This window comes from Drosophila willistoni (genome assembly GCF_018902025.1).
Source record: "Drosophila willistoni isolate 14030-0811.24 chromosome XL unlocalized genomic scaffold, UCI_dwil_1.1 Seg142, whole genome shotgun sequence".
In the NCBI taxonomy this organism is placed as follows: Eukaryota; Metazoa; Arthropoda; class Insecta; order Diptera; family Drosophilidae; genus Drosophila; species Drosophila willistoni.
Window position 1 is genome coordinate 9,121,904 of NW_025814053.1, and position 22,649 is coordinate 9,144,552.

Genomic DNA, 22,649 nt, shown 5'->3' on the forward strand with positions numbered 1-22,649 from the left:
TTTAATTATTAAACAAAAAACAACAACAGAACACGCTGCAATATATATATATATATATATACATATATATATGTATAGATAAATAATAAACACACATTTAAATTAAAAAAAAACTAAAAACAAAATTGAAGAATCCAAAAAGAGAAAAACAATCCAAACACAGCTTCAAAGTGTGCACAACAACGTAAAAATTAATTGCTAAAGAAAAACCAAATAACAGCAACAACAATTAACAAACAAACAAAAACCACAAAAGAAACAACAAAAACTATTCAGCAAACAAACTGTTTTTTTTTTGTCCAATTTTTGCAAATCTAAAAATAAAGAGCCAAAGTCACGGCCAGCAAACAAAAAGTACAACAACTGCAGCAAAAGAAGCGCCAGAAAGTGTGAATTGAAGCGGGGCAAGATTTGCAACGTGCCACACCCACACACACACACGACTGCACACCCCGCCCCATCCACTTCTTGGCCCCCAAAACAGTTCCTCAACGACCCCGCGCTCGCGTTAACGCTCCCCCGATTTTTTGAAGACTGATCGTTCCAACGTTTTGCCGCAACATTTTCCAAGAAAATTTGCGTGTGCCACGAAAGAAACGTCCGAAACGCAGCAAGAGAAACGAACATAAAGTGAGTGATAGACACAGAGAGAGAGAGAGAGATAGACAAATAGAGAGTGAGTGTGAGAGAGTGAGAGAGTGATAGCAAGTGAGCGAGTTTGAAAAACTCTGCAAATAAGCCAAGTCCAAAAAAACAAATAAGATAAAAACCAAACAAAACTAAAAACCAAAACCAACCTTATAACAACAACAACAACAACTGTGATGGGAGATCAGCCAAAAGTAACAACAACATCGACAACTTCAGCTGCCGCCGCTGTTGCAACTGCAAACGAAGGCATCGGCATGGCTGGCACTACCCAAGATGTCCCTGCTCCACCGCCAACTGAGCAATTGCCGGCCACTTCCACTGATCTAGCCAGTGGTCCTGATGCTAATGCCGATGCGGATGCGGATGGCGGTGCTGCTGCAGCAACGGCCGACGGTGGCATTGATGATGCGGCCACCGATGCTGGGGCAAGCTCATTGCCACCATCCGAAATTGGTGGCGGGGGACGTGCCACCTTGGATACTGCCTGTTCAGAGGGCGGTGGGCCAGCCTCTAGCTTGGCCGGCGGCATGGTGGGTCCGCCAAGTCCATTAACTGGCTGTTATTTGCTCATCATTTTGGGTGAACCGCATTCCGATGAGCACAAGGACAACATTTTGCAGCATCTGCTCAAAGGTGAGTAAATTACAAAACCAAAAATATACATTTTCTTACATGTCTTAAGTATTTCTCAATATTACTTAGTCTAATTTAAAAGATAGGTCGACTTCTATAGAAATTAAAGGGGCCAAAATCAAATGACTATATCATGTAACAAGGTCTAAAGACCGTTCTGGTCTATAAATATTTTTTTATTTTAATACCTTTTGTATTGAAAGATTATCACAAAAACTATATACAAACATTTCCCTTTACCTTCAACTTAAAATCACTATTATTTTCTTTCTCTATGTGAGTTCGCTTTAAGTTAATGCCCAATTAATAACTTATTATTGCACCGAAAGATGCAGATGAATGCAAATGAATAACAAAGTTAACCAACCAGTAAAAAGAAAGTCAATCACTTGTCTGCTAATCAGCATTCATAATTATTAGAAAGTCAAATCACATGCAAATATTTTCAATTGAAATGCTTCATGTTGCACGTCGTCCATTCAAGCATTGCAATCTCAATCACAATCGCAATCAAATCGCCGCCAGCAAATTCCTCGAAATTGAAACAACAATATTTTGTTTTTCTTCATATGCTCCAACTAGCTGCAATTAGCTCCAAATAGATTCAGCTGTCTAATTAGACAGTCATTAGTTCAATTTTTACCATTTTGATTTCAATTTTCGATTTATAAACCACAATTACAACACATTTGTTATCAGATTGTTCTAAAATTGAAATGTTATCTATGATTACCTCATTTCTGAGTCGTTTTCAATTGAATTTTAATTTAGTCAAAGCTAAGTTCAAATTATATTAAATTTGTCTAATAAGTAATATCTTAAACAGAAGTTTAGATACATAATTATTTATCAATTTGTGGATCAATTTCTAAACTGTTTTTAAATTAATTTGTTTTTTAATAAGGTATTAGGTAGGTATTTAGGTATTAAAAACAAGAACAGGTTAATTTCACATAGATTGTTGTGATTTGTTATTTAGACACAATATTCTGATGGCTTTAATGACATATCAAAAAACAGTTTAAAATTCATTGAAAAGTTCGAGAAGAAAATGAAAAATTTCTTTTCATTCCACTGATGATAAGAGAAATGATGCAAGTCCAAGAAGTTTGGCTTGGAACTAAAGCAAGAGCAAGTCTCAAATCCGATTTATTCGAAATCGGAAGCAAAAATTATTAAATTAATTTAATTCTGAACATTTATAGCAATGAAAAATTGGCATTTTAAGATTTTTTGTTTTTCAAGAACTATCTGAATGGTGTTAAAAATCAGGAAAATAAACCTGCATAGAAAAGCAAATTTAAATGTTACCTTGTGTCATAATCAAAAACCCTTTTGTATATAATAAAAATAATAAATTTGTAGGTAATCAAATAGAAAAATGATTTTTTGCATTATTATATTTCATTTTAGTCTAACTAGTTTATTTTTTTCTTTTTTTGCATAAACTGGAAAGTATATTTGAAATTTAAGTTAATTCTTAATAAGTGCATACTTTTAGGGGCAACGGTGTAGTTTAAACGCGCTTACATAGTGAAATATTTGATGAACTATTTGTTTTGTAAAAATTTCTACTCAACTTTGCGTTTTTGTGGTAACAACACCGACAAATCCTTGTTAACAAAATGGAAAATAAAATTGGAATCGATAAAAATCAGAATGAAGCTGATTTTTTACTAGATTATTAATCAACTGCATTGAATTGATACATAAATTGACCTTTAAGCTAAAAGATTCCAGAAAATATAAAACTCATTTATTTATAGTTCAAAAAACTTTTTCAAAAGTTTAAATACAAACAAAATGAAGCCTAAGAGTATGCAAAAAGACAGCAAAATTATAGTTTTGAATCAATAGGAATAAAAATGTTTATCCGATTTAAAAACCAAAATTCTATTTTAGTCTTACTAACTTGCTTAGACAATTTCAGATCTCTAGTATTAAAATTTTTGCCAAATAGATAACGATTCTTGTCCAATATGGCATAAATTCTCAGATTTTAGCATCATTTGATCCATAATAATATTTCAGCAGTCAACAAATTAGTGAATTCATGAATATGATTCACAAATCAAATTAGGAGTGTCTCTATTTAATTATGACAGGTTTTTTGGTTTTCTGTTTTCTAAATTGCAAATTATTTGCACTCATTGTCCTGGCACGAATTTGGGACCTGTAAGCAAAAACTCGAAAAAAGAGTATATTCGACATTTTCCGTTTTCATTTTGAAATGTAAATCAAATGGATTATATCACTGGGTATTTGATAGTCAATTTCCTTCTTTTGCACTTTTTGCCGCAAAATAATTTCAATTCAAATGCCGGTTGCTTGTAATTCGATTTAAGTAAATTGCGCGCATAAAAGTATGCAGCAGTCGTTGAAAGTTGAGGACGAGAACGGTAACGGGAACGGAAATGAGAACGAGGACTACATCGAGGACGATGCCCAGTCATTTAATTAAAATTGAAAACACACACACACACACACAGACACACAGAGAAACCACACAGACACAGTCGGCTTGTTTACTTTTAATTGTATTAATTATTTTCATGTTGATTGCATTACGGGGGCAGCAAAAAAAAAAAGGCAACTGGGTAGAAGATCATTTCGCTGGACAACACATACCGCCAGTTATACGGTAGGAAATAAATATTTGCTGCCGACCAGCAACCAATTTGGGGCGCGACTCTTCGCCTGACCGCGCCCTTAACTATGCTATGAAAAGAAACAAAAAAAAAAAAAAGAAATGGCGCCGGTGCGCCAAACAAATTAGTCGCTTAGCCGGAGGCATCTGAAGAAGCAACTAAATACTAGTGAACATAGTGAGACAGAGCATTGCACCATTCTGTTTTCACAAAAAATAGAAAAACGAATATTGCGAATTTGCAAATTTACTTTGGGCAAACAAAAAAGAGAAAAGTTTGCGAAAATGAAGCAGGTGAGGCCGCAAAATAGGTTAATAGCAACAGGACCGGATGAGTTCGATTACCTTAGAAGAAGATAGATTATATTTCTCTTTCTTGTTTCCTATTGTATTACTTTTCGTTCGATCGTTGTCTCTATTCCAACAACTTTATAATATCGTTTAAACGGGTTAATCTGCTATAACTTTTCCATAGCCTTTCGTTTTATTTTATTTATTTTTTAGTACCAATAATTGCATTTTATTGTATTCAGTACTTTGAAATTTTAGACCAATTTTGGGTGTGACTCAAACAGCTGACCCAACTTCCGCACAACCCAAACAAAAAAGTCTCCACTCATCTCATTTGGCTTATGCCTAGGCGCCGGTTTGGAAGAAATAAATTAATTAACTTAAAAACAAATCAATAGTAAGAGCAAGAGCAATATTCAAGGTCAGTCAATTGAGTGGAAAAAAAGGTGGTGCCGGCATGCAAGGGTAAGAGTAGACAGAGAGTCGCATAACATTATTATGACACCTGCAATGGGCGTGGCCACTGGGCCATAAGAAGCATACAATAGGAAAATGTGTAAAAATTAGAAAACACAACAAAAACTAAATGATAAAGTAAAGTCGTTGGGCCGACTTTGGTATACCATGTATCAAACATTTTAAATTCTGAAACTGTAAACTAAATTTTCAATATTTTTCTTCTTTTTAAAAGGGACCAAACTTGATATTTTTAGCCTAGTTATGGTTGGCTATTTTTAGCCCAATTTCAATCAAATTAAGTAAGTTGATAGATTAATTGCGTTAGCTTTTTTGAATAGACAGGGATGAAGAGGGGCGTGGCTCTAGCTTTTATATACCCTTTATAAAGTCGAAAAGGTTTTCTTCTGCCTATTGTATACATTTTGTTGCCTTTAATATACTATTGTGCTTTCTCGGTGCACGATATAAAAATCGATCAAATAACTAAACGAAAGAAAAAAGAACAAAAACAAAAAAGGCCTAACTAGCAAAGAAGGAAGGGCAAGAGAAGCAGAGGAACAAAATGCGTGACGTGCTTCGATTTTCTGCTTATTTTTAGCCAGACAGTTCCAAGGGATATACGAGATGCAGGTGGGTGATGGGAGGTTCGGGAGAGAGAGAGAGAAATGCTGATTGCGTGATAATGTTAAGCAGATATGACAGCTGAACGCTAACTGACCACAATACAGGATACAGACCAGGACATCTGTCCCTCAAACTGGCAACTGGGACGACACTGCAGCGTGCCACGTCAATGGCACTGACTACGTGACGGCTTCCAAAAAAAAAAAAAAAACGAAGAAAAAAAAGGGGGAAGCAAAACAACAACAAAAAACAGACAAGCGCACACAAACACCAGAAAATCCTTACTCCATCGTCCTTAGCCACCAAAAATTTAAAAAAGCCAACCCCATTTCTATGCTCCAAAGTCAGTTCCTCGAACCGGCACGTTTCTTGCCTAGTAGCAAAATCTTTTGACAATGCTCTGACATGATTGCAAGTTGCAGTTTCGTGGCATAGCCATCATCACCATTACCACAAGCACCACTATCACCACCTCCGCCACCACCAGAACCACCTCGAAAACATGACACTGTTCGCTCCTGATGACAAGGCAGAAAAACTTACTGATTTTGCAAACAACACGATATCAGGTAGGCAGGGACAGGGACATGGACATCACCTGAACAGAGAGCAGCCACCGACCACCGTCAGACCGGACCGGACCATCTATGTAAATTTAATGTATAGTAAAACTATTTTTGGTACTTGGCCAAATTGAATGCAATCCACTCTAACCACATGCCGAGCCTATTCAGACCCACTTAGTTGAATGTAAAACCAGAAAAAAAACAACAAATTGTTTTACGAACTTTCAATATTTGTTTTAGAAAGATGCGACTAAGAGATAAACACAGAGAGAAAGATTTAGCGTGAGAGAGACAGAGAAATTTCGTGAGTTCCCTTTAAACTTTTTTTTGAAAGGGTATCAGAGCTGTTCTTATTGCTAATGTTTTTAGTTAAGAGACTTTAAACGTTATTGAAATTTTTCTAATTCAAAGACAATTTTCACTAGTAATAGCAAATAAAATTCATTAATCTGCTTAGATTACTTTTTGCAATCTCGAGATCAATCTTTAAAAGAAAATTATTTTATTTACGATTTTGTTAGGCAGAACCATTATTTAAAATATTTATCTGAAAAAAATTCAAAAAAATTCATTTAATTAATCGATTTTTTAAAGTTTTGTTCAATTTCTTTCATTTTTATAATGCATTTAATGCATCACAATTAATTTCTTTTATCAAAATTAGCAAAGATATTAGTTTTTAGACCACTTTTCAATAACAAAGTAAAGCCATAAACTTTAAAAATTGGTTAAGAAATTAAAGAATTAAAAATTAATCAAAGTTAAGGGTCTTAAAGAATTATTATTTAGGAAATTTGGGAAATAATTTTTGGTGATTATTATCATGAGACTGTACTTTGACAAATTTGTTAACGATTTTAAAAAGTTTTAAATGTATCTAAATCAATTCAAAATTTATACTATTATAAATTTTATAATGACATCAAACACCTCATAATGCATATTTATCATCATTAATTTGAAGTTTTTCTACATTAAAATATAACTCGTCTCGTTTTTTCTAAATTATAGAGGAGTAAGTGCTTTCCTACCAAATTTTTAAACAAATGCCAAATTTAATGTGTCTAGTTGTTATAGCTTTTAAGAAAATCAGTTTTATCTACTAGATCGACTCGTCTGTTGATCCTAATCATGAATATATAGACTTTATAGAGGACGAAAAAGCTTTCCTCTGCATGTTTCATACTTTTTGGCACCCTGTGGGTGCATGGCATAATGAAACCACATCAATTGATCGATTTCACCGCACAAAACATATCTTTTTTTTCTAAAAAATTTGTATATTTGGTTTAAACTAGTTTGCTGATACCTTCAGTGGCAACTTAACCTAGCTTTACATTAAAGGGAAAATACAATAGATCACAGGTGATATTTACATACGATGAACAACGTTACATTCAAAATTTACAATATTACATTTTTACAAAATTTACAAGGCAGATTATTTCATTAGTCATGGGACCTATTAGGGAGATCCGTTGGGTGGTATCGCTTCAGTCTTCTCTTCCTTGGTTTGGCAGTGAGACGTCTGGCTAGGCTGTTTAAGTGACCACCGAGGCGTTGCAGATACTTTTCTGCATATTGCTTCATAGCATCACCCACCTTAGGGACGCCCAGGTCCCTTTCAATATCCTTGTTTCGTATATACCAAGGTACGTTGGATATACGCCTTAGAATTTTTGACTGCGTCACAACTATTTTCTTTAAATTGGATGTAGCTGCAATTCCGTATATTTGTACTCCGTATTTCCAAATGGGGCTTAGTATGGCTTTGTAGATTGTCACTTTGTTGTGCAATGACAATTTATTTGTAGGTGCGAGCAACCAAGCCATTTTCCTTGTTTTCGCCATTATAGACTGCTTGACCATGGTAATGTGGGATTTGAACTTTAACTTCCTGTCCAAAATGACACCCAGATATTTATAGGAGCTCTTGTGCTGAATTGTAGAACCCATCATTGTGATGCCTCCGCAGGACAAGGGTCTCGTTGTAAAAGTAACGGTTGCACACTTGCTGCTATTTACACCTATGTTCCATTTTGAAGCCCAGTCTTCAAAACTGGACACATATTGTTGTAGAGCTTCAGTGGCACAGGTGATGCTTGGGCTTCTGGTCAGCACTGCAGTGTCGTCCGCATACGTAGCTATCAGCACATTATTCTCGCCCAACCTGGTTATTTCTGTACTGGTGGGCATATCAGCTGTGTATAACATATATAGCGTAGGGCCAAGAACGCTGCCTTGCGGTACGCCTGCACATATAGGGCGCTTTGAGGATTTGACTCCATCAACAACAACTCTGAAATTTCTACCTTCTAGGAAACTGCGAACTAGTTGGAAAAGCTGCGGCGTTAATATAGATTTCACTTTAGATAGGAGGCCATCATGCCACACCCTATCAAAAGCTTGCTGAATATCCATAAAAATGGCAACTGTGTACATTTTGTGCTCCATAGCATCCAGGGCGAAATTTACGACACGATGAAGCTGTTCAGGGGTTCCGTGTCCTTGCCTAAATCCAAACTGCCACTTTGGAATGGTTTCAGTTACAGGCTTTAAATTCAAAATTCGGTTGAGGATCACCCTTTCTGTCATTTTGCCCAACGCTGAGAGCAGACTAATTGGTCTGTATCCATTGACTTCGGAGTGCGGCTTTTCCGGCTTTGGGATCATGGTGATTAGAGCAGTCTTCCAACAGTTTGGGAAGTGACCAATCCTTAAGATACTGTTTAATAGCAAGACTATAAACAGTAGAGCTCTTTTTGGTAAAAGCTTCAGGGTCTTGTTGTCAAGTTGATCCTCTCCAGGGGACTTCTTGACCTTGAGATTCTTAATTTGTTGCTCGACCTCTTGCAGCGTCACTGGATTTGCTGGTAAAGACATCTGAAACGGGATTTCTTGACTCTTCTCTACAGCCGCTCGCGTCTCTGTAGATGTAAAGTTAAAAGGCTTAAATCTTTCCTCTAGACTGTTTGCAAATACTTCAGCTTTCTGCTGACTGGAGTAACACCATCCTCCTGCTGGATCTTTGATTGGAATTTTCGGGATAACAACTCGCTTAAAGCGGCTCGTAAGCTTCCAAAGAGTATAGTTAAAGGATGCATCTGGCCCAGCAGCTTCTAAGATGTCATCTATATTTCTCTGTTTGATTTTCGCGAGAACCTTTTGCAAACGGTTTGACAATCTTGTGTAGATCTGATGGAAGCGATCATCACCGGTTCTCGCATATTCCTTTCTGACTCGTCTTTTCAGGCGTAAGAGCGCATCAGCACTTGCCGGGAGAGAAGCGTTTCGTTGTCTTGGTGGGCATGGATTGGGTGGTGTAGCATTGGAAGCAGCGCATTTTATGTTTCTCATGAACATTGAGACTGCATCTTCTATGTCGTCTGGGCTGTTGATGTCAATGTTAAGGTTAATTTTGCGTTCCAACTCATCTTTAAATGCTTCAAGGCATGCACCTCGAGGGAGCAGATTTTGCTTTCTGGCTGTAGCTTGAGGTTTGTGATGCACTGTTGCTATGATCGGTAGGTGATCCGAAGAGAGCTCATACTTGGTTTCAATCCCGAGCGTATTTAACGAAACTCCGTTTACTATAAAGAAATCTAGAGCGGATGGTGTAAGCCTTGTATTGTACGAGAAGAAAGTTGGCTCGCCAGTGGCTAAAATTTGGCATGTGGAACTAGCAATGGCTTCTTGCAATCGCTTTCCTCGGCTGCATGTTCTTGTGTTACCCCACCAGGGGACAAAACATATCAAAAATATCGATTGGAGTTCCATTGAAATTGTGGTTTTGTGGCCATCAGGCAATGTTCACATTGCGTCATCAATCAACGCGACAGATGAACAGAAATGCGTATACACACACACACACACACACACACACACACACAGCTGAATGTCATACACCTGGATGTCAACACACACACACACACACACACATACACACCGCCGACACACACGCATACTGACTAAAAAAAACATTAAAAATGGTTTTATTGCAAATTAATTGCTGTAAAGTGCATAAATGTTTTAGGCCAAGCAAACACACACACACACACACACGCACACACAACGCACGCACACGAAAAAAAGAAAGGAAACCTTACCTATACCTACCTATATGTATACAGATCATGTGACACAGATGTCCTTTCCCACCTCATCCCTAATCTGGTCAGCCTGACCAGTTCTCAGGTTTCGTGGTAAGGACTTTTTAATTTTAGCATTTGGCGTGTCATTAGGCTATTGCAATTATTTTAATTATGTCATTCCCTCAAGAGAGAGAGAGAGAGAGAGAGAGAGAGAGAGAGAGACAACAAAGAAAATCCATCCCAAAACTTGACTCAACCAAAAAAAATAATAAAACTGACAAAATGTTAATGATGAAAATAAAAGCACAAAATTCAATTTTCAAAACTAAGTTTCCAAGTTGAATGCGTGAATGAATTTCAAAAGGATTTGTTTAGACAAACATTCATCTAATTGATTGTTTAGCTGATAAACTCAATTGGGTGTAGAACGAAAAGTTAAATTCAAGTGCTCACGTATTCATCAGCACTTCAAAGTTTTTGCCCCCAAGGTCCTGGCTGATTGTAGGGATTACATGTGAGCGAAAAAAGGTACCAAATTATCATACATACATATACATATAATCATGCAGTACTATATCTCTTACGATTAATCGATTTCTTGTGTCGTAGTTTGTTTTACAAATAAAAATGAAATTTCGATTTAAGACCATTTCAACAGACTTGGAAAATTACTAAAAAAAATGTTCAGGACTTTCCTCAAAAATATCGTTTGTTGTTATTTTTTCACTTAGCAAACAGTGTCTGTATCTAGATTCATAATATCAACCACAAAATGAGAAAATTAATAATAATCAAACTTTCATTTAACAATTAATAATTATAATTGCTTTCCTAGCAATTGAGTTATTACCTTGATTGGTCATTTGTTGTATCTGATTTAAACAATTCAAACGCATCTGAGTGGTTGTGATTTTGTGCACTGATTCTGATTACTTGTCATCAACTTTTTTGAAGAGTCTTCACTTTAAATCAAGCCAAATGAATTTCTTTTCCATCTCTCAAAGTTTTTCAGTCAGCCATGGGAATTGTTCAAGTTTATGTGAACATTTGTAAAGATAAAGTTTATTGGCTACTCAACATATCTACATACGTGCATTACGTTTTGGCCTACAACAGAAGATGAAATTGAATAAACTCAAAGGGAAATAAGTTGCAACCAACCAAGAAAATCTACTTCTACTACTCAACCTCACTATATCCTTTTTTCTAGCTATGGATTGGCGCTCCCAAAACAAATTTAGTATCCATAAAAATGGTTTAACTCGTTACATTTAAACTGAAATACAATTCGGCTAATGCAATTGGCATACTTACATATGTGTGTGGGGATACACATACTTTCCCTGTCGAATTTTCCTGCACGTGCTAGTATCCTGCCAGAGTTCTGTCTGCATGACCAAATCGATAACCTTTTCCTTTTGATTAATATTGTAAAATGGGTTTTTATTGGTCTTGGCCGGCAATGCAAGAAAGAGAGATGATAGAGGAAGAGAGAGAGAGAGAGAGAGAGGAGAAACAACCCAAAAAAAATGTACAAGTAAATGAAGAAAAACTGCTAGCTGATGCATATTTGTAAATGGCGTTTGGCGCCCCTCATAAAAGTCATGGAAAAAATTAATTGCCAATCTCAGCTCACAAAGACTTCAGCTTGAATTTTCTTCCACGTTTCGTGGGGATTTTTGCTGAGCTCTACAGGAATTAATGTGCCGCCATTTTGTTTGTTTTCCCCCCACTCCTTTGGCGTTCACTTAAAGTTCACTTGCATAATTAGTTGCGCCTGTCCTGGCCAAATATGCAAATATTAAGAACGTTTTTTGTTGGAGTTAGTGGGCATGTCAGGAAAATCGGTCAAACGGAAGTTTGATATGAATGTGTGTGTTTTTTCCCTATTTCCTATTTGAAAAGTTTCTGATTGATTCGCTCATTGGGTTCAAATAGAAGAAAAAACTTTGTTGTTTCACTTTTTCTTACATGTACAGAATATTAACAAGTATAAGCTTTTACATATGTAAGACTAAATCAACTTGAAACTTTATGAGTCACATTTCAAAAGAAATAATAGAAAGTAAGCTTTAACTTAAAGCCTGAATTGTATGTGATTTCAAGTCTTAATTCGATCTATTTTACACAAATGGAAAAAGAGCTTTAGTTCAAAGTTCAAATTGGGTTTAAAAAACGAGTGCCAGATAAATTATGATTTTCTGTATCATCAATATAAGCTCAAAGAGAGATCATAATAATGTTTGATTGTTTTTATACCCCTGTTTGCATATCCTTTTGTTATGCATATATTGAAACAAATTTGCCTGCGAATCATTTAAGGAATTAGAAATTTGAGTTTTTTTTTAAGTTCTATACTGACAAAAATGAAAACAATTTTTGAAGCAATTCAAAAAATCAAAATTGACAGCTGATCCAAATATGAATAAGAATCCTATTATTAACTTTTTATGCAAGTCATAAAGTTTGAAAGAAAACCAAGAAAAACATTACCTTTTTTTTGGTGTAGAGAAGGTAAAAATGTCTATATACTTATATCCGTCCGAGAAGTCAAATTGTTATGTGTAAATCGTAAATAAAAATCAAGAAAAGCACTTAAAACCAGATGTAAAAACTAAAGTAAATTCTATTCGATTGCGAAATATCGGGTTTGTATAATAATATTGTAAAGTATGGCTTAGCTGATATCTGATTGAAACCCATTAAATGTAACCCTATGTGGGTGGGGCACAAGCCCATAAATTATTAAACAAAATGTTGAAACATTACATATGTCTGCTTTATGTGTAAGGAAATTGGTAATTGGCAGACAATTAGGACATACAAATGAAATTATTTTGAATCTTTAACTGCGGGGAAAGAGAAACGGAGAAATTATATGCTACACGTGAATTATTCAATTCCATTTTCGTGAGACGCGGAGGCGTGCGGAGGGGGTGTGGGATCCACAGTATTTGATTGGTTTTCCGTGTTTTGTTGTTTTGTATATTTTCACTTGGCAACGTAATTAATTGCCAGCTGACGTGAATCTCATAAATTCTCTTGACTCTCACCATTCGCCGTCAGTGCACGTTTTGCTATTGAGTTGCTGTTTGCCATATCGAGTTGAGAGTTTGATGTCAATAAGAATTGAGCTAACGACAAACAAACAAACTATAGCATACATTTGTGGGCTGCGTCAGCTGCAGCAACCACAAAATTCAGGTACATATGCCGATATGTATGTATATCTCGATATGTATGTATGTACATATTTTGTACTTTGTTCATGCTTTATGCCTAACCTTGCCTAACCAAATCAATTGAAATTCAATCAGTGGCCATAAATTCGTTTTTCTGTTCAGTTCCTTTGCATAACATTCATAAGATACATTTTTTGCCATTCGCTGCGCATAAAATTGCAATTTTTATGATGTTTTGTAATTTTTATGGCAGCTGCTGCCGCTTGCTTGCTGGCTTGCTTCCTTGCGTTGTGGCAGAAAGAACTTGGTAATATGGTGAAATAAAAAATGGGTTGGGTTGGGTTGGTTGGTAAGGACCTGGCCCTTCTGACTGGTAATGTTGAGGGTGTTGGACAGGCATTTTTATGCTGGGCGCATTTGCAAAATTAAAATTCTGCTTTGCATAATCATCAACATCAAATGATTTTTTCGAGTTTTTTTTTCCTTTTTTTTTTTTTGGTGTCTTGCCAAATGCGAACTACTAACCAAGTGAAGGGCGAGCAAGATACCCCTGCATGTGTGTGTGGGTGTGTGTGTGTCTGTATACAGTTGCCATTGACCAGTCCTGACTTTCAGATGCTTAGCGAAGGCTAATTTCAAAATTGTTCGCAGGACTTAGCCATGTAATATGGCTCATTATTATTATATGTATGCCAAATACTTATACATTTTGTAAATTTATATTAAAAATACCCATTTGTATTTAAAAATCTATGTTAAATTTTCATTTTCCAACTATACTCATGTCTTTTTTGTCTATTGTAACTAAGATAAGTAAAGCCTTCTTCGGAGAGAAGAAGAATTTCGATTTTTATTTTTTAAAACCAAAAAGACCTGCGAAAATTTTATACAGTAGACTCAATAGGGAAATCAGCAGAATCCTGATATATGCTATATATACTTATATATATATTATAAATATATATTTTAGTTACTTAGCAAAACCAATGCTAAGTAAAATTTATGGCAAGAATCTTTTGCAACTAACAATCTCATGGAAAGGCCACAGCGTTGCTTATGCCCCAGAGAGAAAGGGGGAGAGAGAGAGAGAGATAGAGAGAGAGAGAGACAGAAAGAGAGTGTGTAACTCAGTATGCCATAACCACACCCATAAAACATTTTCTTCGTCTAACCTTCTTTGCGCCCTCATCTGCCATTGTTAGATGCAGTTTTCCCATTTCGATTGCTTTTGCCCAAGAAAAAGTTTTTGGCCAACAATTCTCTTTGAACTGAAGCAAAAGATTTATAGAAATTTTTTTATATTATTTTATTTGTGATGATGATGATGTTGATGCCTTTGTCGGCTTCCGTTGGTTTGTAAATTTTTTTTAAGTCTTCTGGGAGTAAAACCATTATGGATATATCTTTTTGATGGAATTGATTGAGTTTATTTATTAGTTTTAGCCAGAGCACCAAAATCGCCTATTAATTTTGCAATTAAAAACCTAATTTTTGTTTTTTGTATGCTCAATTTCCTCTGTGTGGAGAGCAGTGATAGAGAAGAGAGGGGAAAGGGCACAAAAGGTGAATTGAAAATATGCAGGTCATGTTCGTGTGAATTCAATTTTGTCGCCTGTCAGGAAAAATTGCGCAAAATCGTTGACAAATTGCATTGGAGACGCCTGCCTGACTTTGCCTTCTGACTATATGCCTTCCTACTCTTGTTTCTGTCTCTTTTTCGTCTTATATCTCTTTCACCCTCTCTCTTCTTCTCGTTTGGTGTTGACTATCTACATAGCTTCTCAATCAGTTGCCAAGCAATCAATACAAATTCATTTCAATTCAATCTTAAATCACCTGAAAGCTGGCGAAAAAAAGACATTTGAAAAGCACTTTTATTACCTTCATTGCTAACGCTCTGGCACATTGCATTCTGTCTCTTTCGCTCTCTATATCTTCCTTGCTTTTCCATTTTGTATGTATGTATGCATGTGAGCTCGTCTCATAGATAAGACCGCAAAAGCCAACCACAGAAACGCCTTATTGTTGTGTCCTTACACTTGCTCCTTTTGCTCTGTCGTTGCATAACCCTTGACATTTCTCGTTTAACCGCTAGTCAGGCATGAAATTGAAATTTATAAGGCCAGAGCGTGAACATGTCTCCACCCCTTGATGGGCATAGACATAGGAAATAGAATATAAGAGCTGCCTAATAAAAATAAATTATGATCATGCCCCACATTATTAGAACTGCGATCGATAAACCCTTACTCAAATACTAAGATTTGCTTGGTTTCATTATAACATTCGTTTACCACTCGACGACATAGCATATTATGAAGTAAGTGAGTCGTTCTAACGACTTCGGTACACCCTGTATGAAAAGTGAGATTTACTCTCCATTCTGGGGATTCTTCTCTTACAAAATATATAACTTACAATTAGACATTTCAATACGACTAGTTATTGAAATGTTTTAGTACCTAAATAAATCTAGGAAAGATCGAAGAGAGATCTAAGAAACAGAGATTTAATTTGGTCTATCTAACATCTTAAGGGTCATAGGAAGGGCAGACAGCTGTTGATATATACTATACAGTTTGGAAAGCACTACCTTTTACCATTTCCCATGTCCTCCCATGCCCTCTAAGACTTAAAAGTGCTTCAAGGCACATGTTTTATAATGATTAATACGAACCATTTTTTGCTTCATTTGTTTATTTCCAACTCAAAAAAACGTTCATAATTTTCAAAAAAGTAAGAGATTTGATTTTCTATAATTCTATATGACAATCGATTAAAAACTCACCAGGATTAGAGAGATAATTTAAAGGTTTTTGTATAAGATTTTATAGAGAAAGTATAGAGTATATATATCGATTTAAAATATTGAATTCATGTGGCCATATTATATGATCCCATTTATCGGCTCTAAGAGATTGAATGGAACTTTAATGATTTTTACAGCCACTCAATTTGTTCTACAGATAATGGGCCTGGGCGTGGGAGATAGAAAGGCAAAAGAGATATAAAATGGAACGGTAATTATGCAATTAGTGATTAGTGGAAATTGCACTTGCCGTCTGTGTATGTATATGCACATGAACATACATGTGTGTGTGTGTGTGTGGGTGGGTGGTTGTGTTTCTGAGGGTGAAAGGCGTTGTGCTTAATTAGTAGTTACAATTTCAAATTGCAATTATAGAAACTTGTAAACTGAATTAAATTGTCCTTCAACAGGTAATATGACTCTCAGAAAGCATAGATAACTGACCTATAGACATCAACTTAGAAAGAGAGTGAGGAAAGGGAAAAATATGAGATAGATCTTTCTCTCTATTAAACACTTCAAAATAATGCCAAAATTAGTCCGTTTATTTTCAAAACTAATGCCTTAATCGAAAGTTATAGAAATTACTGAGCCGAACATTTGGATTATTTGATCGGACCCCCCTAAAGACATAGATCCGTCTATGGCTGTAATAATTATCAAGAATTTATTTATGATGATTTTTGTTATTTAAATTTTGTGGCTGAAACAAATTTAAAATGAATTCTTGCAGCTCAGAGTTGTAACTTTGTTGCCTTGTTGCCGACCAGATAAAATTCACTTTACCGCCATATGGGACTGAAAAGATATAGATATATATATACATATATATATGTGTGTGTGTGTATTTTTAAAACGTATCTGGAGATTTGCAGCTCCCTCTTGTCATACACAAAAGTTCCATTGCGTTCGTACAAAGACAAGAAAAGAGACAAAAAACAAAAACAAAATGCAAATTTATTTTTAGTAAGTTTTACGCTAGTGCAGTAGCAGGAACAACAAAATACACTACTGCAGCTGGTGGCGTTGATGAGATACACACACACATACACACACACAGACGCACAACCAGGCAGGTCGTTGTGACAGGCGCAAGTCTGTGTGTCAGAAATATCTCACACAAAAAAAAAAGGAGACAACAAAAAAAAAAGGACAGTAAAAAGTGTTGTTTCTCTTGACAGCAAAATCGAACGAATATAAACAAAATGTATATAGAGAAGAAGGGTAAACGGAGCTGTAGTAGGGGGCGTGGAGGCGGGGTGGGGAGCAGTAAGCGAAGTAAATGCACACGTGACAAGCGGCAGGAGATAGTAAAGGGATTGTATGCCATGCCCGATGCCGGTCTGTCCATGTCCATTTCCATTTCATTTTTCTCCTTCCCTTACCCTTAGTCTCATGTGGCTCTCTCTCTCTCTCCCTCTCCCTCTTCCTCTCCCTCTCCCTCTCCCTCTCCCTCTCTTCTCTCTCTTACTCTTACTCGTGTTCTCCCTCTGTCTGTGATTTATGCGCGAAGGCAATCCCCACAATCAAATTGCATGCGGAATGAGAAAGGTGAACTGCTAGGCGAATGCTATGAACTACTTTTAGGCCTGGGCCAGAGTGTCATAGACATGGTAATACTCAGCTCTCCACACATCTACCCCCTCACCAGGTACACACACACACACACACACATCATTCCCCCCTGTCACAAACAGTCAAAATTCTCGACATCATGGTACTATAGCTTTTGATGGGCTGAAGCTTTCCTATGACCCTGGAGACTTCAAATTCTCAACCATATTCAAAACGAAAATTTGAATACAAATTGGTGAAATTTGGAAACACTATAGAGATATTAGATGTGTATGAACTCAACTAGTTCATTTATTATTCACTTTTCTTTCTCATTTTCAGGATTTGTAATTTCATCTTATTTCCATCATAATTAGGAACTTTCAATCTGACTTATTCGCAATAAAATGGAAATAAAAGTCGAGGGTGAATCAATAAAAAAAATATATATAGAGGATTTATATATTATGAAAAACTTTGTCCACACACGTTGCCCCACTCTTCCTCTCTCTCTCTTATTTTTACTGGCATTCTTTTTGGTGGGTTTTGTCAGCTACTGAAATATTTACACAAATTTCCACTACCGCAGCCCTTATGTGCAATATTCTTGGTTCATTTCTATTTTACGTTTCTTTAGATCTGGCAATAACATTTTGCGGTTTACTTGCCTGTCCCTCACATTTCGTATTCTCATTTTTATGTCATATTTCTAGGTTGGCAGTGGGGTGGTTCTGTTATGTGGATGTCGGCCAGTCGGCAGGGAAAGTGCCATTTGAAGTTATTTTAAAGCAAGAAATAAAGAAAATACTATAAACATTGATTAGCTATTAGCCAGTTTAGTTGAGAACCCAAAAAACAAAAACAAAAAAGAAACGAAACAAAAAAAAATAACAGTTTTGACCAAAATATAACGCATACGTCATGTAGGACAAACAGGCGAATAGGCAAACACAATAAAGCACATCATCCAAATGACTCAACTCAAGCGAAATTGACACCATGACGCATAAAGCTGACGCAATTAACGATTCTCAAGATACTACCTAAGGATAGAAAGTATTTTCATACCTCTCTACGGATGAGATTGAAATATAATCGATAAGTTCACCATCGTCTATAAGGATACATATTGGATAATATATATATTTAATTAAGAGCTCAATTTATTGAAAACGAAATGAATGAATTGAACATTTTTAAAACTCGATTGCGATTGAATGAATGGGCTGATATAGAACTCAGTCAAACAAAACAAAAACGGATTGAATGAGTTTTAATGTAAGAGACTGAATCCAATGTATGCAAATCCCAATTCTGATTTTAGTATTTTTTTATACTGTATGCTAGAAATGTTTTAGTCAGTAGCTCAGTGGAGACCTATTCAAACTATCAGGCCTGATCTAGTTTCCGATTCGATTTCAAACTCAAATCGAGAGCAATTCCGCACCGTCCTCAGATCTACTGAAGCCTAGTTCGAAACATTTTAAATTTAAATTTACCATTTCAATTATTTTTACTAAAAAGCGTTGATTAATCGATAGCATGAATTTGAGTTGAATGTTTTTATAATTCATATTTGGGCCATTTAATTTGATTGAGCTGAGCTGAGCTAAGTTAATGAGATTGCTGTGCGTCATAATTCGAGGCATGTGGAAAATAAATTAAATTTCTTATCAACGAATTCGTATCGCTGGGCACACAGCGCTCAATCTGTCACTCTCGCACTTTATCTCCCTCTCTCTCTGTCAGTTCTGCGTTTGTCTCGTACAACCACTTTTAATTGTGTTTGTCACTCTTCCTCTGGCTTTGTTCTTGTATTTAGTTAGCTTATCCTCATCTCAGTTGGCTGCTTATCAACAGTGGCCAATCAAGCGCAGCATTGTTTCCGCTTTCGTTTTCATTTTTATATTGCTTCATGTTGCATGTTGCCCTATCTTGTGTGTCGAGTGTACAAATATGTTGCAACAATAGATTTTGCCATGTCCTTTGGCTTTGAGGCTTGAGGGCGAATTCAACATTTCAGTTTAAGAAAGTCTAAAATAACATAATCAAACCAGTAAAAAATTCTAAAGAACTGATACTTAAAGCAGCAAGAAATACTTAGAATCATATCAAAAGTACTTTTTTTTTTTAAGATTACATTAAGTAGGACATTTGAGATGCAAATTTGTTTAACTGTCAATTGAATGTAATGAAGTTTTTGTTCTTTTCTTATATTTTTTTTTTTTTTTGCATTTCTTTTTTTTTGTACTTGAATTAATATGCAATTAATGCAACAGCCAAGAGCCAAGAGTGTTTAATTTCTTTTTAATGTGTTTATTTATGCATTGCCAAGCATTTAGCTGAGGAGAGCAGAGTGGATGCGGAACTCAAGAGAAGACCACAGTGGAAAGAGCCGCATTCATTTGCCTGTGCAAACTTTTTCAACGCGCACAGAGTTGCTTTCGAGAGTTGCCAAACGACAAGTGCCATTTTAGCTACATCAAAATCAACACAGCAGCCACGCCCCCCCCCCATGCCTCATGCCTGATGCCTGTCCTGCCCTGCCCTGCCCTGCCCTGCCCTGCCCTATCCCACACCATCCGCTCTTTGCATCCGCTTTCATTCGAGTAGCTTTTAGCAAAAGGGTTGAGTGAAAATTATGCAACTATTTTAGTACAAACAAGTGCAACTCAATCAGTACAGAGATGCCTTCACTTGCATCCATTTGTTTGGTGAGGGATTGAGAAAAGAGAGAGAGAGAGGGGTTAGCAAGCCGATGGAACAGAGCAGAGAAAAGCGGGAAATGATAATTGTGATGAATCCGAGGCGTATGGCCATGGGGCGTCACTCATATCAGTAACTGACATTGCTTGATGCGATGCCTGGCTGATGTCTGATGGCAGCGGCATACTGCAATGACAATATATAGAGGGAATATAATCGAAAGCCTATGTCGGTGCACTATTTCCAATTTCCTTCTTCCAATTATCGACACTGGCAGTGTGTGCCTTTAAGGCTAAACATTCATAGTCCTATAATTGAGCAATCTGGCTTTACAACACCCATTTGACTTGAACACACCCAATAATTAATTGGTTTGTATTCCAACACTACTCAAATTGGATTTGCCAACACTGAAAACTAAGAAGGCATTTCTCAGCCCAGTCATATTATATTAGTCTAATGCCGCAAAATTCCTGATCAAAATTGAGTCTCAGGGTATTAAAGTATGTTTTCATGTGGTTGGAAGTTTTCAAACTCAAGTCGAGTTTATATAATAAATTAATATTTTATACACAATTTCAGAACACACAGGCAAAAATCCAAAGAGAAAAAAAGTTTAATTTTGTTTATTTTACATTTATCCAAAAAAAGAATCAGATTGTGCTGCTGATACTGATTTTGAATACACAATTCTATGTTCTTTGTTGCTTTATCGTCATTTATTTGTACTCTCTTCTTTGGTATATGAAAAAGACGTTTTTCTCAAAGTGTATGATTTGATATACAAACATACATACTTATTTATGTATGTATGTGTACGTGTGTGGCTGGCAAATTGAAGTCTCACTTGCAGATATCAACGCATAAATATTATATGAACATAAACATACACACACACACACACACATATACACCTACACCTATACAATGACGCCTTCTGACTGGCCTGAGGACTTAGAGGCGAAAAATTTCGACGGCGACATGGCCTCGACCAGGACCAAGCCCAAACAGAGGCCCAGGACCGGGCCATGTCTGAGTGGCTTCATTCGCCCAATGATTGCTCAAGAGAGCGCGTCCTATACATACACACACACACATTCACTCTCACACACACACAGATTTCCTGCGCGTTTCCTCATTATTTTTGTGCAATCGCTAAAGGCAGGACCTTTTCCATCTTAACGTTGCTTTTTTTCGCTGCCTTTTTTGTTGGTATATGTATTTTTTTTTTCCGCCCACACAATCCCTTCCCGAAAAGTGTTAAGATTTTACATTTTTATGCCGGTTTTTCATTTTTTCTTTTTTTTACTTTCCCTCTCATTTTTTTGTTTTTTTGTTTTGTTTTGTTGAGCTGGCAGCCATTTGTGCAAATTGTTCAACAGAACCAAAAGTAGGTGGTAGGTTCCTCCAGAAGTCAGCAGAAAAGAAAGCGAAAAATTAAATGTATGTAAAAAATTGTGAAAACGCAATTAAGCATGTCGACTCGTCCATACCCTATACAAGTTGTGTATAATTTTTACATCTTTTTTTTAACAGATTTTTCTACTCAAACTACTCTACTCTATTACTTCTACTCAAAGTCAACTTAACCAAATTTTTATCCAAAATTTCTGAATGTTGGAGCTTCTAATATGCTCGTTGTCCTACTGAATGAAGGGTATACAAAAAAGAAGAATCCTTGAAGCGCCGAGTCAGTGCTAAAACCGACAGTTTCCCTTCTTTAGGGATTTGGCAAAAAAAATTAAATAAAATAAATTTTTCAACACAAATGCACTTGAATTAAAATGTTGGTGGAACCTGGAAATCACTTAATTTGTCATTTAGCTTGATCCAATATTTAAGAATCACTCTCTGTCTCTCTTTTCCTCTCTCTCTCTCTCTCCCTCTCTCTCTCTCTCTCTCTCTCTCTCTCTCTCTCTCTCTCTCTCTCTCTCTCTCTCTCTCTGTCACTGTCATTGTATCCGCTTTCTTTTAGACTTTCCATGGCGGTAACTGTCAAGTTGACAGTCTCATTTTCATGAAAATCTTATGTACCAACATTAATGTGAGAACCGCATAAAAATGAAATTGAAGCACTCATTAAGGACATCATTATTATAAGTTATTCATGCCATTCAAGGAGTCCATGTTTCTCATTACACACCATGAGACGCCCTACACACACAATGAAAATGAAACGTCAAAAGACAAAAAAGCACCCAAAAAGTTATGCAGATAAATACGAAGAAATTTCCAAATTATAAATATTTAATTATTTGTGTAGCACTTATTCCAAATCTAATACAAAAATTTATATAATTTCAATATATAAATTTTAACTCCATTCTAATAGACTTCTAGGATCAAAAATGGAAGCAACAAATTGGTAAAAATTCTGAACCGCGCTGACTACTTTTCTGTATGATTTACTAATAATTATTAGTAAAAATTATAATT

The 22,649-nt window shown here is 36.0% G+C and overlaps 1 protein-coding gene across 8 annotated transcripts in view; it reads left to right on the forward strand.

Moving 5' to 3' along the window:
- Window positions 1-291: 291 nt before the first annotated feature.
- LOC6644861 (microtubule-associated protein futsch) overlaps window positions 292-22,649 on the forward strand; it is a 48,249-nt gene continuing 25,891 nt past the window's right edge. For all 8 annotated transcript variants that reach the window (XM_023177096.2, XM_023177097.2, XM_023177098.2 and 5 more), the window contains exon 1: window positions 292-1,284. In XM_023177096.2, coding sequence (XP_023032864.1) covers window positions 825-1,284 — 460 coding nt within the window. In that variant the 5' untranslated portion in view covers window positions 292-824. The remainder of the gene's footprint in view (window positions 1,285-22,649) is intronic.